Source organism: Mesoplodon bidens (genome assembly GCF_964165515.1).
Source record: "Mesoplodon bidens genome assembly, chromosome: 15".
NCBI lineage: Eukaryota > Metazoa > Chordata > Mammalia > Artiodactyla > Ziphiidae > Mesoplodon > Mesoplodon bidens.
Window position 1 is genome coordinate 13,836,723 of NC_138171.1, and position 18,602 is coordinate 13,855,324.

Genomic DNA, 18,602 nt, shown 5'->3' on the forward strand with positions numbered 1-18,602 from the left:
GCGCGGGGGCCGCCGGGATATGTAGTCTCGCGGCCACGCCCAGCACTACCGGTCCCAGGGGGCCTTGCGCGGCCGGGGCGCTGGGTGGTCCCGCCCAGTCAGGCTTCCGTGGCGCGAGGGCGTGGCCGAGTGGACCCTGGGGCCAATTTTGCTCACTTACCACCTGGGACCCGCGGCGGGGTTCGGGGAACTGGAGTGCAACCCTAGCCTGCCCCTTAATTTTTTCATACTTGTTTTTGTCCAGTAATATCTAACACTTATGGAGCGTTTATTGTGTGCCAAGCACTGATCCTCAAAACAAGCATCCCTTAGGGACCACTATTAGACTCAGTGTTCAAATGAGCAAACTGAGGCACAAGGTCAGAAGCCACGGGGCTGTTCATTAGATACTAAAGTCACTGGGTGAAAGGTTGTTGGGCAATAGTATATTCACTATTCAGTCCCAAAGTATAATATCAACCCACGGAGTACACAGCACCTACAAAGGGGAACAGCTGGCTTTGCACTGGGTCGATCTGGCAGACAACACCTTAACCAAGCGATCAAATCACCAGCCACTATCACTTAGCATCACCAATAATGGATCAAACTGAAATTATGCGTCTTCTGATATGATGCAGTGGGGAAAATGTAACGCCCCCTCCGTAGTATTCTTGCCAAAAAACAAAAAAAGCTAACCTGAACATAACTATGAAAAAAACAATTAGGCATATCCAGAATGGTGAGGCATGCTACAAAATGCCTAGCCTGGACTCATAAAAATATCCAAGCATGAAAGGTGAGAACCAAAGGCAGGGCTTCCCTGGTGGCGCAGTGGTTAAGAATCCGCCTGCCAGTGCAAGGGATATGTGTTCTAGCCTTGGCCCTGGGAAGATCCCACATGAGGCGGAGCAGCTAAGCTTGTGCACCACAACTACTGAGCCTGCGCTCTAGAGCTTGCCTGCCACAACTACTGAGCCCACACGCCACAACTACTGAAGCCCACACACCTAGAGCCAGTGCTCCGCAACAAGAGAAGCCACTGCAGTGAGAAGCCCGTGCACCACGACGAAGAGAGAGAGAGCCCACGCACATCAACAAAGACCCAAGGCAGCCAAAAATAAAAATTAATTAATTATTTTAAAAATGCAATAGGTGGGCCTTGGCTGAATCCAGGTTTTGTTTGTTTATTATAAAAAGGATTTTGGGGGAAATTTTTAATATGGACTGTATACTAGATAATAATATTTAATCAGTATTAAATGTCTTGAGCATGACTAGAATAAAATAAATAACCACTTGCTAGCTCCACCACCGCCATTTCCCACCTAGACTACTGCAGTAGCCTCCTGGAGTCTATTCTCAACAAAGCAGCCAGAGAGATCCTGGTAAAAACCAAGTCACTTTGTGTCTGCCTTCCAAACTCTTTGCAGTTACCTGAAGAGCCCCATACAACCTGTCTGTGCCCTCCCCTCCCCCTTCTAAGCTCATCACCTACTTCTCATCCACTCATTACTGTATTCCAGGAACACCAGACTCCTTGGGGTCCCTCCAACATACCTAGCACACTCTGGCCTTAAAGATCTTGCATTTGCTATTTCCTCTGCCTAGCTTACTTTTTTCCAGAAAATCCAAATCACTCACCTCCCCCATGGTCATTGTCCAAATGTCACTGCTTCAGTGAGGCCTTCCCTAATTTTTTTTTTTTGCCTTCCCTAATTTCTCTATTTTAAATTCCCACCTACTTCAATCCCAGCTTCCCCTACCCCTCCTCCTTGCTTCATTTCTCTCTGTAGCACTTTCTCTCATTGGAAACACCATGTAATTTTGTTTATGGTGCTAATTATCTCTTTACCTCACTAGAATGAAAGCTCCGTGAAGGTAGGGCTTTTGTGTCTTCTGTTCTCTGATATATTCTTAACACCCACAACAGGGCTTAGCAATAGTATGGATGCAGTCAATATTTGCTCATCAAACAACAGATACCAAGTACCATGTTATATCTTGAGAAAACAGAGATGAAATACTAAGACCCTGGGTGAACTTTCACCTGCACAACTGCAGCTGTCCCCCAGCTGCTCTCCTTGCTTCTCCCATTAATCATCTTATAAGCCACTCCCCCACTCAGTAGCCAGAGGAATCTTTCAAAAACCATACATTAAATTAGGTCACTTCCAACCTGAACATGTTCCAATGGTGAAACTGCACAACACAGAGTGGGACTTGAACCTAGCCAGAACCCACTCTTTTTTTTTTTTTTTCTGGACTTTTGTTTATGGGAAGATTTTTAATTACAGTTTCAATTTCATTACTTGTGATAGGTCTATTTATATTTTCTATTTCTTCCTGGTTCAGTCTTAAAAGGTTGTGCTTTTCTAGGAATTTGTCCATTTCTTCGTGGTTGTCCATTTTATTGGCATATAGTTGTTTGTAGTAGTCTCATAATCCTTTGTATTTCTTCAGTGTCAGTTGTTACTTCTCCTTTTTTATTTCTAATATTATTGATTTGCGTCCTCTCCCTTTTTTTCTTGATGAGTCTGGCTAAGGGTTTATCAATTTTGTTTCTCAAAGAACCAGCTTTTAGTTTTATTGATCTTTGCTATTGTTTTCTTCATTTCTATTTCATTAATTTCTGCTCTGATCTTTATGATTTCTTTCCTTCTACTGACTTTAGGTTTTCTTTGTTCTTTCTCTAGTTGCTCTAGGTGTAGGGTTAGATTGTTTATTTGAGATTTTTCTTGTTTCTTGAGAACCCACTGTCTTTTAATTGAGATCACACACCTGGTCTCAGGACTTAATGAAGCTCAGGTTCTTTATGTCTCATCACAGAAAGAATTTAGTGAGAGACAACGTGATAGGTAAGAAGTGGATTTATTTATAGAGAGAAACACTCCACAGACAGAGTGTGGGCCATCACACAAGGTGAGAGCCCCCAAAATACAGGATGGTTAGTTTTTATGGGCTGAGTAATTTCATAGGCCAATGAGTGGGAGGATTATTCCACCTCTTTTGGAGAAGGGGCACGGTTTTCAAGGAATTGGGCCACTGCCCACTTTTTGGCCTTTTATGGTTAGCCTAGGAACTGTCATGGCGCTGGTGGTTGTGTCATTTAACATGCCAGTGTATTACAATGAGCGTATAATGAGGCTCAAGGTCTCCTGGAAGTCAAATCTTCCACCGTCTTGGACTTAGTTGGTTCTAACCAGTTTTGGCCGTGTCCTCAATGGCTATGTCATTCTTTTAGAGGTTATGCCCTGCCCCCTTCTCTCCTGTTTCAATGGCATCCCATGGCATTTGGGATAAAACCCAGACCCTAACTGATTTGGTCTCTGCTTCCCTCTCTGATCTCAAGTAATCTATGTCTTCTTTTTTCTTGTTGTTGTTTTGTTTTGCATTTTTTAACATCTTTATTGGAGTATAATTGCTTTACAATGGTGTGTTAGTTTCTGCTTTATAACAAAGTGAATCAGCTATACATATACATATATCCCCATGTCTCTTCCCTCTTGCATCTCCCTCCCTATCCCACCCCTCTAGGTGGTCACAAAGCACTGAGCTGATCTCTCTGTGCTATGAGGCTGCTTCCCACTAGCTATAATCTATCTCTTCATATTTCTTACCCCATGCCAGACACTAACATTCTTGATGTTTCCTGAACATAGCAAGCATGCCTCAGGGCCTTTCACTTGCTGTTCCCTTTGCAATCTGGAATTTTCTTTCTTCCTGTCTTGCTCCCCATTTTCACTCAGATCTCTGCTAAAATGTCTCCTCCTCAGGTAGATCTTCTAAAGCAACACACACACACACACACACACACACACACACCCCAGAGTCACATAACCTTGCCTTAATTTCTTCATTATGATTAACATCTGAATTTTTTTAAGGAAATCTTTTTTTTAAATATATTTATTCATTTATTTATTTATTTTTGGCTGCATTGGGTCTTTGTTGCTGCACGTGGGCTTTCTCTAGTTGCCGTGAGCAGGGGCTACTCTTCGTTGCGGTGCGCAGGCTTCTCATTGTGGTGGCTTCTCTTATTGTGCATCACGGGCTCTAGGCGCGCGGGCTCAGTAGTTGTGGCGCACGGGCTTAGTTGCTCTGCGGCATATGGGATCTTCCTGGACCAGGGCTCGAACCCGTGTCCCCTGCATTGGCAGGCACTCTTAACCACTGTGCCACCAGGGAAGTCCCAACAGTATTTCAATTTTTTTTAAATTGTCCGTCTCCCTCTCTAGACTGTAAACTCCAAGAGGGTAGGAAATTTGTCTGTTGAGTTCACTGCAGTGACTCCCTTACTTAGATTAGCATCTGACCTATAGCAGGCAATTAGTAAGTGTTTGTGGGGAAAAAAAAGAACAAAAGAAGAAAGGAGGGAGGAGGAAAGCAATGGGAAAAAAGAAAGGAAATCAACCATGTATTCTATCAATATTAATTAATATATATGTTCACAGAAAGTATAAATGACATTAACAATAAAAAAAAAAAGCACAAGTTGAGAACCCAAGGACAGACTTCTAACTCAAGGGGTGTCGGAGAAGGCTTCCAGGAGGAAGCGACTTCAGTGCTGACTTTGGCAAGGTTTGGATGGAACCTGTACGTGATCCACACTGACACCTGGGAAACACTACTATAGACTTAAAATCGAAGGCAAATGAGTGACACGCTCTGTAGTAAAAAGTCTATGAAGATGGCTGCCGTCATTCCTTCCTCCTTGTTTGCACAAGCCACTCCTCCATCAGGAGGTAAGCCTTGGGCTTCCCTGGTGGCGCAGTGGTTGAGAGTCCGCCTGCCAATGAGGGGGACGTGGGTTCGTGCCCCGGTCCGGGAGGATCCCACGTGCCATGGAGCGGCTGGGCCCTTGAGCCGTGGCCGCTGAGCCTGTGCGTCCGGAGCCTGTGCTCCGCAATGGGAGAGCCCACCACGGTGAGAGGCCCGCGTACCACCAAAAAAAAAAAAAAAAAAGAAGTAAGCCTTATTTCCTCTTCCTTGAGTGGGATTTGCCCCAGGACTGACCACTGGAAATGGTGGATGTTACATGGTAAGACTTTCAAGCCCGTGCCTTAAGATGATTGGCGGCTTTCATTTCCTTCCTCATGGAACCCAGCCGCCATGCTGTGGGAAGCCAAGCCAAGGCACTCCAGTCAACAGCCCCAGCTAAGGTCCCAGGCAATAGCCAGTAGTAACTGCCAGCCACGTGAGTCAGCCTTCTTGCACATTCCAGTCCCTACAGCCCCTATCAATAAGATCTGGAAAAGAAAAACCACCCACTGAGCTCAATCGACCTACAGTATCATGAGAGATAATAAAATGGTTGTTCTTTAAGCCACTAAAGTTTGCGGTGGTTTATTACACAACATTGATAAGTCAAACAGTCTACATGTGTGGACTTTTGTTGAACTGTGCTTGAGAACTTTCAATAGGCAGGAAGAGTAGTCTCAGATTCTGAAATTACCCCCAATAAAATTGTTTGGCCTAGGAGACACAGAAGCATAAACTCGGTGCAAATGGGATTAGAAGGTCATGTAGCTAAAGCCCTCCAAAAATTAAGAGATTCTCCCTACCACATTTCTGATTGCACAAAGCCTCTGCTTCCATGTTCCCAGGAGGGGTGCTCACTTCCTCAAGGGCAGCGATGCCAGTCAGGTTTCCTGGGTTGCCAGAAACAATGATAGACTCTGGAATGTAGTAAAATGATACAGAGGAACTCACAGAATCAAAGGGACAACTGAAGGACCGGGGCCAGAAATGTCAAAAACTACGGGAAATGAAGATCCTGAACATCTTATCTGGGACCAGCAAGTAAATCTAGAGATCAGTCATTTTATCCCATCTTCTCATCACCTTGTTCTGAGATTCAAATTCAAAAGATGAATTTGTTCAATTGGTCTAGCTTGGGTCACATGTCGTATATGCAAGTAACACATTACCAGACTGATAATAATGCTAAGTAGCCTGCCTACAACTTATTCTCAAATGATTCACATGGGAAAAAAAAAATACACACACATACACAGACATGCACGCATGCACACACAGAGTGCATGTAAGCAAATGCAACACAATTTTATCAATTAGTAAATCTAGTTTCAGGGGTACATAGGTGTTTATTCATTATTCGTTCAAGTTTTCTGTAGACTTGAAATTTTCCAAAATAAAAATTAAAAGTTTGGGCTTCCCTGGTGGCGCAGTGGTTGAGAGTCCGCCTGCCGATGCAGGGGACACGGGTTCGTGCCCCGGTCTGGGAAGATCCCACATGCCGCAGAGCGGCTAGGCCCGTGAGCCATGGCTGCTGAGCCTGCGCATCCGGAGCCTGTGCTCTGCAAGGGGAGAGGCCACAACAGTGAGAGGCCCGCCTACCGCAAAAAAAAAAAAAAAAAAAATTAAAAGTTTGGGCAGAGGAGGAGGGGGTACTTATAGCAGCAAAAAGATTGTACTAGCCAGCACTCCTAGAAACCCTATACTTACCAGGCACTATTCCAAGTCCTTTACATATATTAGTTCATTTAACCCTCACAGTAACCCTAAGCAATGGGCTTTTATTATCTCCGTTTTACAGATGAGTAAAGGGGTCAATTGAACAAGGAATTAATTTGCCCAAGAGTATGAGCACTCATTGCTAGATGAGGATATAAACCAGAGCTCACAAGCTCATGTTCTTAACTCTTACGCTTTACTGCCTCTCCAGAGACACAAAAACAATAAAGACATTTAACTGTCATACAAACTTGTCTAAAGTTAGAGAGTTTCAGAGTGTGTTCATCAAGGAACAGGATATTACAAGTCTTCTGCTCCACCACCTTCAGAGTATTTGTTTTCTGCCCTTAGTTTACAGCCTCATGGACACAAGATGGCTGCCACAGCTGAAACATCACATCAACTCACCATCAAGTCCAAATGCAGGAAGCAGAAGAGTGAATACATGTCAAGAGAGACATTATACCTCTCAATTTTTTTTCCTATATAAAAGTCTTCCCCAAAATTACTCCCTTCCCTCTCAGTGTCCCCCACCCCCCAAACAAACATCCCCTTCCACCTCATTACAGTGGAGGTATAGGCCACAGGGTCACCCTCGCTGCAAGGGAATCTGGGAACCTAAGCATTTACTACTTGAGCGACAGGCTTTAAATAAGTGGATGAGTGAATGCTTCTCAGTTGTCTGGTCCAGCCAGCAGAGGCTCTGCTTCTGTCCCCGTCTTTCTCACAGTCCCCTATATTCTTCCCTCTTTCATTGTATGACCATATAGCCTAGTGGATAAGAGTGTGGGCTTTAGCACTCACTGCCTGAATTGCTCAGCTGGTTCTGCTACTTATAAACCTGTATGCTGATGACCAGTTACTTGGACTTTCTGTGCCTCCACTTCCTAAAATGGGAACCACAATGATAATAATACCTATTTCATAGGACTATTATGAGGATTTAAATAAAACAATACAGTAAAAGCCCAAAGAACAGTGTCAAACACAAAGTACACCCCTGATAAATTTTTTTAATGTATTTTATTATTATTATGGGTTTTTTTTTTTGGCTGCGTTGGGTCTTTGTTGCAGCGTGCGGGCTTTCTCTAGTTGCGGCAAGTGGGGGCTACTCTTCGTTGCAATGCGTGGGCTTCTCACTGCAGTGGCTTCTCTTGTTGCAGAGCACAGGCTCTAGGTACGCGGGCTTCAGTAGTTGTGGCTCGCGGGCTCTAGAGCACAGGCTCAGTAGTTGTGGCACACAGGCCCAGCTGCTCCGCGGCATGTGGGATCTTTCCGGACCAGGGATCAAACCCGTGTCCCCTGCACTGGCAGGCGGATTTTTAACCACTGCGCCACCAGGGAAGTCCCTCAATAAATGTTAATAATGATTATGGATGGCAGTTCCAAAGTTGGGGATTGCAGGGATTAATATCCAAAGGTTAGGAACAATTTCCTCCTTTTCTCCCCATTTTGCCTCATTATAGTGATTGCAGTCTGAAATTTCCCTGCAAGTGAAAATAGATTGCTTGGGTGGATACCTAAACCCTGTACATGCCTAAAACTCTGTTTCAAAATACTTAATCCGAAAATGAGCTGGCACTGGCCCAGGCCCCACGCCCAGACTGTACTCTGAACCACTCCACTCTCCAGGTAGGACACACAGCTGAAGGAGAACAGACAGAAGAGATTTAGAGGCAATGAATGTTTTAGTGTGTTGTTTTGCTTAAAAGGGGGGAAACACCTCTGTGAAGAATCACATTAAGGCACATTTCTGGTAGTACAGAGCTGTCCAAGCCTTTCAATCCAGAGTAAATTTATTCATGCCTCTTGCTTTAAACCAAGATCAGGGGATGGCAACCTGTGATTTTTGTGCCAGAGGTGGCACAGGAGCCCATTGAAATTGGCACCAGAGCTGGCTGCAACAGACCTTCCCCTCCCTACAACCTGCAAATGACTTTCCACAGCTAGAAGAATTTTAAGCCCAGCTAACTCTTGGCTTTTTTTCTTTCTGAGATTTCTTTTTTTTTTTTTTTTTAATATATTTTCTTGGCCATGCCGCACGGCATGTGGGATCTTAGTTCCCCAACCAGGGATGGAACCTGTGCCTTTTACATTGGAAGCACGGAATCTGAACCACTGGACCGCCAGGGAAGTCCCATCTTTCTGAAATTTACTTTTTTTTTTTTAATATTTATTTACTTTGGCTGCACCAGGTCTTAGTTGCCACATGTGGGATCTTCATCGCCCCATGCGGGATCTTCGTTGCAGCATGTGGGATCCTTAGTTGCGGCATGCAGGAACTACTTCCCTGACCAGGGATCAAACTCGGGTGTCCCACATTGGGAGAGTGGAGTCTTAGCCACTGGACCACCAGGGAAGTCCCTGAGATTTACTTCTTAAATGCATTTGCTTTAGGAAGAAATAATTTGCTACCCTATGCTTAAAAAACATTTTTTAAGTGTTGGTGAGGATGAAAGGAGGAGAAATTGGAACGTGTATACGCTGCTGGTGGGTCTATAAAACAGTGCAGCCATTTTGGAAAACAGTTTGGCAGTTCTTCAAAATGTGAAATGTAGAGTTGCCATATGACCCAGGAATTCCACTCCTAGGTATATACCCAAGAGGATTTCAAACATATGTCCACACAAAAACGTGTACAGAAATCTTCATAGCAACATTATTCGTAATGGCCAAAAAGGGAAACAACCCAAGTGACCATCAACTGATGAATGGTTAAGCCAAAGTGGTCTCTCCATACAGTGGAATATTATTAGGTAATAAAAAGGAACAAAGGGACTTCCCTGGTGGTGCAGTGGTAAAGAATCCGCCTTTCAATGAAGGCAACACGGGTTCGATCCCTGATCAGGGAACTAAGATCCCACATCCCGTGGGGCAACTAAGCCGGCGAGCCATAACTACCGAGCTTGCGCGCCTCAACTAGAGCCCGCGTGCCGCAAAGTACAGAGCCCACCCACCCTGGAGCCTGCACGCCGCAACGAAAGATCCTGCATGCCTCAATGAAGATCCCGAGTGCCAGAACTAAGACCCAACGCAGCAATAAATGATTAATTTTTTTTAAATAAAGGAACAAAGTACTGATAACATGGGTGAACCTTGAAAACATCGTGCTAAGTGAAAGAAGCCAGCCTCATGCTATATGATTCCATTTAGATGAAATGTTCAAAATAGGCAAATCTACAGAACAGAAAGTAGATTATTGGTTGCTAGGGATCAGAGGATGGGGGGCTGGTGGTCAGCTGCTGGGGGCGGGGTGCTGGGTTTCTTTTTAGGCTGATGAAAATATTCTGAAATTAGAAAGTGGTGATGGTTGTGTGACTCTATGGATATGCTAAAAACACTGATGTGTACACTTTAAAAGGGTGGATTTTATGGTATGTGAATCCTATCTCAATAAAACTGTTTTTTTTAAGTACCTATTGTGGTTAATGCAATTGTGAAATTTTCCTATCTTGTTTCCTATCTTGCTCAGAGATATGAAAAAAGAAATTTTAAATAATGGTAGAAAGTCAGAAGGTATAAAAAGGTAAACAGTGGAAAGTAAGTCTCTCCCACTTGTGTTCCAGGGACACCACTGTCACCATTTCTTACTTGTCCTTCTAGAGACAGTCTTTGCATACACACAACCTTATTATGTGTGTTGCTTCTTGTACAAACAAGAGCCTACTGTCCACCATGTTTCAACACTTGTTGTATCACTTAATAATGTATCATGGAAATTGCCCCACAAGGACCTTTATGGTAAGGTTCATAGAGAACTGTCTGGCTTTTTTTTTTTAACAACTGTTATAAGTATGTGGATGTTACTAGTAGACATTCAGGTTGTTTCCTTTCTTTTACTCTTACAGTGAATTTCCTTGTACCTCTCACTTTAAAGCAATGTTTTAATAGGTATTAGTAATCACAAAATACAAAGAAGGAAGCAAAGATCTCACTAATAAACTCTTTCTACATGACCTCAATGATGTCAAGCTTAGGAGCTTCTCAGAACCAGAAGAGGAATGGGACCAGAGGGGGGAGTGGGGAGGAGACAAGGCAGTAAGTTCTTTAGCACAATGGCAGTTGTTTTTTGCTATTGTTGTTTTGCTGTTGTTTGTTTGTTTTTGGCCACACAGCATGTGGGATCCTAGTTCCTCGACCAGGGATGGAACCTGGCCCCCCTGCAGTGGAAGTGCAGAGTCCTAACCACTGGACCACCAGGGAATTCCCAATGGCTGTGTTTTGGATCAAGGCGGTTCAGCGTCTCAAAATGAAAGAATCACCGAGGCTGGAGCTTTGGGGCTCAGCTGTGAAAGGACATCCTTGAAGATGGCCAAATCAGTTTCTCCAAAAGGCAATACTGGAGTTGGCTTCATGAGAACACATCATGTTTTCCAGATGGTGGGTCAAAACCCATTCTTGGGTTTGGAAATCAATGTCATGGGATTGGCCCATTATTTTTCTTTTTTTAAATAAATAAATTTATTTATTTATTTTTGGCTGCATTGGGTCTTCGTTGCTGCGTGCGGGCTTTCTCTAGCTGCGGCGAGCAGGGGCTACTCTATGTTGTGGAGCACAGGCTTTAGGTGCCCGGGCTTCAGTAGTTGTGGCACGTAGGGTCAGTAGTTGTGGCACGCAGGGTCAGTAGTTGTGGCGCACAGGCTTAGTTGCTCTGCAGCATGTGGGATCTTCCCAGACCAGGGCTTGAACCCGTGTCCCCTGCATTGGCAGGCGGATTCTTAACCACTGCGCCACCAGGGAAGCCCGAGTTTCTTTTTTTTAATGAAGTTGAGTTTTAAAGTGATGACAGTAAGCTCATTTAAAAGGATTAACCCCTCTTCTAATTATTTAGTAATTACAGAGTAGGAACATCAGAGAAATGGAAGTGTTGGGGCATAACAACAATATCTATGCTAGGGGTGAAGGGATAAGCCAATTTAAGATTCTAGCTTTAAAAAAAAAAAACCCTCTGGCTATTATTAATCAACTGGATTGCAGACTCTATTAAAGATAAATGGCCATACGTACCAATCATAATACCTGCCCCACCCACAGACCCTTCTAAAGGAAGAGCAGAAGTCACTGTCCTTGGTATTGTGTGACTGGACACTTCTGCTCACACCACGGCTGACTGGATCATATATGAACCTCAGCCCCAAAGGCAGCCAATGTATCGGCTGGTGAGTGATTTCTGATGTAGCTGGGTACAAAAATATTTGGCCAAACAGCAAACAGGTTGACTTGTCAGATTTCCATTGAAGATGACTTTAAATCAGAAACTATAGAGTGAATTAGCTAGTTAAGAAAGGACTCAAAGAAACGATATGAAAAAAAGAAAAGTGAAGGCAGTTCTTTCCCAGTAATATAGCAGATTTAGATAACCTGAAACACCCTACCCCCCTACCCACGACTACAAACACATCTGAAAATTCTGGGTAAAAGATAACAAATATTCTTTGAAATGAATAACTGAGTTCGCAAGAAAGTAAGGGAAACCCCCAGAGGCCAAAAAAAAAAAAAAAAAAAAAATAGAACCAAAAAACCAAACCAGTTAAGTGCGAACTGATACTATGACGGCCAGGAGAGAGAGATGTCTCAGAGAGCAAGGGTCTCGGGTTGAAATGAAAATTCGAGGACAGGAAATGAGGCGTTGGGCTCACACAATACTAAATTACAACCCACAGAAACAATCCTTGGAATCAGCACACCAAGCAAAGGTGGTATTAGAGCCCAGGAACTTCAGCAGACAGGATGCTAGGATCAAAACCATGGAAGAGATAGAATATCATTATTAAAGACACAGAAGAGGGGAGGGAGAAATTGGGAGATTGGGATTTTTTGTTTGTTTTTATTTGGCTACACCAGGTCTTACTTGTGGCAGGCAGGATCTTTAGCTACAGCGTGTGGGATCTAGTTTCCTGACCAGGGATCGAACCCTGGCCCCCTACATTGGGAGCTCAGAGTCTCACCCACTGGACCACCAGGGAAGTCCCTGGAGATTGGGATTGACATATACACACTACTATATATAAAATAGATAACTAATAAGAATGTACTGTATAGCACAGGGAACTCTACTCAGTACTCTGTAATGACCTACATGGGAAAAGAATCTAAAAAAGCATGGATATATGTATATGTATAACTGATTCACTTTGCTGTACAGCAGAAACTAACACAACATTGTAAATGAACTATACTCCAAAAAATTTTTCTTAATTTAAAAAAATTAAAATAAAGTAAAGACACAGAAGGGACCAAAATATGTGAAAAAAATTTATATATATATATATATATATATATATATACACACAACACATATGCACATATATACACATAGATACATATAAATATATATATAAACATCAAGCCAGTTTGACCAGGAACCAAGCAGAGGAGAGGGTAAGAGAAGCCAGTAGAGGGTAAGGGAGACTAGTAGGTGGCAGGAAGGGAAGGAAGACGACCCCTAGACACCCCAAAATAGTGAAAGAAATGGAGTTTGGTTAAGGGCAGGGCTCTAACTTTGCTAGTGGTAAGTGGTGCCCTGCAACCATGGCGTCAATGCCAGCAGAGCTCTCTGTAGGACCTAAGTGTCTGTGAGGCCTTCTTCATTCATCCATCTTTTTGCCAAGTGCTTATCGAGTGCTGTATTTACTTCCTACTGCTGCTCTCACAATTTGCCACAAATGTAGTGGCTTAACACAAATATATTATCTTACATTTTTGGATGTCACAAGTTTGGAATGGGACTTATGGGGTTAAAATCGAAGGGTGCCGTGCTTCTGGAGGCTGTAGGGAAGATTCAGTTTCCTTGCCTTTCCAGCTTCCAGAAGCTGCCCACATTCTTTGCCTCATGGCCTCCTTCTGTCTTCAAAGCCAGCACTCACATCACTCCCACCTCTGCTTCCATTGTCATATCTCTGATTCTGACCCTCCAGCTTCCCTCTTACAACGACCCCTGTGGTTACATTGGACCCACTCGGATAAGTCCAGATAATCCCTCCATGTCAAAATCCTTGACTTCATTACATCTGCCAAGTCCCTTCTACCATGTAAGGTGACATACAGCCACTTATTCCAGGACAGAAGATGGAAGGGTGAACAAGACAGGCCTGTTTCCAGGGAGCTCAGGTTCTGGGGGTGGCGAGACTGGGCAGAGGGATGAATAATCCCCAAGTAAACACATACATACTATAAGAAAGTGATCAATGCCATGAAAGAAATAATACAGGTGATCCAACAGAGAGACTAAAGACTGGTGAGGCTACTTTAGGAAGTCAGGTCAGACTCCAGAAAGGAGGTAACATTTGAGGTGACCCACAAATGACGACAAGACGGCAGCCCTCAAAATATCTGAGGAAAGGGAATTGCCGACAGAGGGATCCAAGGCAGGAATTTACTTGGGGCGTCCCAGGAGCAGCAGGAAGGCAGTATGGCTGAACAGGATAAGGTGAGATGATCCTGATTCTGCTTCTCCTGCGAGGCCTCTTTATTTGGCTGTTGCTGGCTTTCTATAAGGATGAAGCCACACGTAAGACTCCTACAAATATCCTTACCACAAACCCACCCTTTCCCAAACTCCATTGAGTGAGTCTTCATACCTTGCAACCAAAAGCTTCAAAGTAACATAAGACACAAAATATTATGAAGTACAACTTAAACAGTGCAGCTGCTTTGGAAAACAATCTAAAAAGGTTAAACTTAGAGTTACCATGTGACTCCACAATCCACTTCTAGATATCTACCCAAGAGAACTGAAAACATGTGTCCACACAAAACCTTGGCCATGAATGTTCATAGCAGCACTCTTCGTAAGAGCACAAAAGTAGAAACAACCCAAATGTCCATCAACCAATGAATGTATCAATAAAATGTGGTATATCCATCGATGGAATATTATCTAGTCATAAAAAGGAATAAGGTACTTGGACTTCCCTGGTGGCACAGTGGTTAAGAACCTGCCTGCCAATGATGCAGGGGACACAGGTTCGAGCCCTGGCCGGGAAGATCCCACATGCCACAGAGCAACTAAGCCCGTGTGCCACAACTACTGAGCCTGCACTCTAGAGTCACAACTACTGAGACTGTGTACCACAACTACTGAAGCCCGTGCACCTAGAGCCTGTGCTCCGCAACTAGAGAAGCCACCACGAGAAGCCTGTGCACCACAACGAAGAGTAGCCCCTGCTCGCCGCAACTAGAGAAAGCCCCCACACAGCAACGAAGACCTAATGCAACCAAAAATAAAAATTAATTAATTAATTAATTAATTTTTTAAAAATCATAAAAAAAGGAATAAAGTACTGATACATGCTACATGGTGAGCTTTTTTTTTTTTTTTTTTTTTTTTTTTTTTTTTTCTTTTTGCGGTATGCGGGCCTCTCACTGTTGTGGCCTCTCCCGTTGCGGAGCACAGGCTCCGGACGCGCAGGCCCAGAGGCCATGGCTCACGGGCCCAGCCGCTCCGCGGCATATGGGATCCTCCCAGACCGGGGCACGAACCCGTATCCCCTGCATCGGCAGGCGGACTCTCAACCACTGCGCCACCAGGGAGGCCCCATGGTGAGCTTTGAAACATTATGCTAAGTGAAAGAAGCCAGTCACAAAAGGTCACATGTTGTGATTCCATTTATATGAAACGTCCTGATAAGCAAAACCATAGAGACAGAAAGTAGGTTAGTGGTTACCAAAGGATAGGGGAGGGAGAGATGGAAAGTGACTGCTAGTGGGTACAGGGTTTCTTTTTGGGGCGATGAAAGTGTAGTAATATTGTGATGACAATTGCACAGCTCTGTGAATACACTAAAAACCATTTTAATTTTGTAAATATATTTTTTATTTGAATTTTACACTTTCAATGGATGAATTGAATGGTATGTGAACTATATCTCAATAAAAGCTGTTATGTAAAATATGAGATACAGTCCCTGCCCTCAAAGAACTGAAAGTTCAGTTAAGGACAAAAAAGATCAAATGTCAATTGCCCCGAAAGTACATGGAGTCGATGATGACTGTATAAGAGAAATGTTAGTAATTGCAGACACATTTCTTGAGTGACACTATGTGCCAGTCCCTGTCGCAGACACATGTGGCTGCAGCCCCTATTTTTTTTTAATATTTATTTATTTATTTGGCTGTACCCGGTCTTCGTTGCCGCCTGCAGGATCTTTAGTTGTGACACTCGGGATCTTGTTCCCTGACCATGGATCGAACCCGGGCCCCCTGCATTGGGAGCGTGGAGTCTTAACCACTGGACCACCAGGAAGTCCCTGCAGCCCCTATTATCAAAGCTCACAATCCAAACCACTTGATAAATTCCCAATGAGTGTCCTGGAGAAATTCCATTCCCTATTCTGGCCTCATTTTCTCCACTTTTGAAATTAGCTGCTTGAATTAGACATTTCCCCATGGGCAGGTGAGATGATTCTTGGTAAAATATCCAGACATCACTAAATAGCACTGTGAGAAAATCACCCATTTTTCAATCACCTTCCAATTCTTCCACCTTTAGTAAGAAATCTCAGTGTAATTTCCTTTTTTTTTTTACAAAGGACACGCCATCTGAAATGCTAAAGTTTCCAGCAGGCAGCAGTAGCTACCTAAAATGTAAACACATGTTGTTTCACTGCTTTTATTTTTACTCTACTTTTTGTCTTGATGCAAGTTTTCTGCTTACACATTGATAGAACATTTCCTTTTGAAATAAAATGTATACAACTAAAAATAAGTGAATTGATTTCAAGAAAAATACGAACAAAAATATTATTGGTAGGGAATTCCCTGGCGGCCCAGTGGTTAGGACCCTGTGCTTTCACTGTTGGGGCCTGGGTTCGATCCCTGGTGGGGGAACTAAGATCCTGCAAGCCGAGCGGCTCAGCCAAAAAAATAAAAAAGAAGAAAATAAAAATATTATTGGTGATCCACGGATATGGCAAAAATCCTAAAGACAGCATAAGAAAGACTGAAGCCAACTTTAATTCACTCTGCCCATTTTGCAGGCAGGAAACCTAAGGCCTGATGCGGCGAACACAATTCCGGCATTATTTTGCTGACTCTGACATGTTCAAGCAGCCACAACCACTTGGCACGGGAGTTGGCAGAGGAAGTTCGGGCATTCAAAGCGCATTACACAGTAATGAACCCCGGAAGACTCCGTCCTAACAGGTCTGGAGTTCAGGTATGCAGGTTCTGAATACCCAGGTGATTTCAGTACACATTCCTCCCCATTTTGCCTCCATTTTACAAGATCCATTCATTCAACAAACATTTGTGAACTTACTACCACCCACCAGGCACTCTGCTAACCCCTGGGAAGAGAATGGTGAGCCCCAGGGGGCACACTCTCTGCTCTCAGGGGGTTTGTAATTTAGTGATGGGGGAGGGGTGGGAAATAAAAGTTGAATACAGAAGCAAGTTAATTACAGATTATGATCAGTGCTATATAAAAGAAATACATGGGGACTTCCCTGGCAGTCCAGTGGTTAAAATTCCATGCTTCCACTGCAGGGGACACGAGTTCAGCCCCTGGTGGGGGAATCCTGTATGCTGCATGTTAAGGCCAAAAAAAAAAAAAAGAAAGAAAAGAAATACATGGATTATTATGATAGGCTAGAGAGCAATCACAGAACTACTTCTTTAGTACATTTTTTTTTTACAGAGTAAACGCTTTTTATTGAATGAATGGATGAATACATGCTTGATAAGAACGGAACTTGTATCTGCCTCCAAAGGACCCCACCCCCACTCCCAAGATATATTCTGAGGCTGAGATTTTCACCTGCTCACCTAGCACCCCTTCTGCCACACCAAGCCACGCCAAGCTCACCAGTGCTCATAGACCTTGAATCTGTAACTGCCTGGCCCACACTCCATCACTGCCCCAGCATGCAAGGGAGGGATAAAGATGTATAGCCAGCTAGACCATGCCAGCTCTGAGTCCAAGAGGGAAGGGCTAGGTCAGGCTGGGACCTGGGCAGGGGGCTCCCGGCCCCAGGCGATGAGGGAGTTGCTGGCCTGGGCAAGATCGGTGATGGATACCCGGCCCCGCTGTCGGATGAAGTTAGCCACGGCAGCCAGTTCCTCCGGGGTTATGTAGATGAACTTGCCCCGGTCGTCAATCACACCTGTAAGAGTTCCCTCAGTTAGCAGGTCCTGGATGCGGTTTATGGTGTCCTGAGTCCGCAGGCCCACCTGGGAAGCCAGGTCTTCCAAGAGCACGACCTTGGACTGCTTAATGTAGTTGATGAACTCGGCCAGGAAGCTGTGGGACTGCTCCTCGGTCATGGTCTCGCCCACACCCTCTTCCTCCACCACGAAGGCCTCCTTCAGTTTCAGATACTCTTCATGCTCCCGCTGGGCCTGCTCCTCCCGGGCTTTCCTCTCCTCCTCCTCCTTCTGTTCCTCCTCCAAGCGAAGCCGCTCCTCCTCCTTTTTCCACTCTGCCTCACGCTGCGACTCAAGCGTTTCCTCTCCTCACGCTCAGCCTCCTCTGCCTCACGCTGGGCTTTTCGTGCTTGTTTCTCCTCCAGCTTCCGTAGTTTCTTAGCTCCAATTTTCCCTAACAGGTGAGTTTCCACTGGCTTCTCGATGTCTTCTTCCTCTTGGGCTGGGATGACGGCCTCCCCCTCATTCTCAACTACTTCTGCCCAGGCCACCCGCTGGGCTCGACGCTGGGCCTGCAGGCGACTGCCCAGGTCCCTGCGGCGCCGGGGCCTGCCCCCAGTTCTCTGCTCCTCGGGCTCCAGGGGCTGAGGCTGGGCCACTCGGCCTGCTACTACTGCTTCCTCCTCATTGTGCAAAGGCCCATGGACAGCTGCTACCACCCGGCTCCGGCTGCGAGTCAGGAAGAGGATAAGGCCGACAAGCAGAGCCGCCGCCACCAAGTACACACCACCGGGGCCACCATAACAACGGCTTCCAGGTGGAACCAGCCAGCGAGTCCACCCTGAGGCCCGGGATCTCTTTAGTACATTTTTTATTGTATTTATTTGTTTATTTATTTCAATAGATAATATATTAATGACGTTCCCTCCCTAGAGGTAACCAGGGTTACCCATTTCTTCGAGCAAATGGTTTGGTGTGCACAGGGCCTGGAGGACTCCAGCGCAGAAGTAAGTGATAACTCCAGGCAGGGAGGCAGGGGCTGGGACATGCAGGTTCTGGCTGGT

The 18,602-nt window shown here is 44.6% G+C and overlaps 1 protein-coding gene across 1 annotated transcript; it reads right to left on the bottom strand.

Annotated features, from left to right (window-relative positions):
• Window positions 1-17,078: 17,078 nt before the first annotated feature.
• Window positions 17,079-18,355, bottom strand: LOC308628979 (DDRGK domain-containing protein 1-like). Its single transcript, XM_081256425.1, is given in 3 exon segments — window positions 17,079-17,894; window positions 17,897-18,323; window positions 18,326-18,355. Coding segments are annotated over 3 exon segments (945 nt in total). The 5' UTR covers window positions 18,341-18,355; the 3' UTR covers window positions 17,079-17,391.
• Window positions 18,356-18,602: the final 247 nt, after the last annotated feature.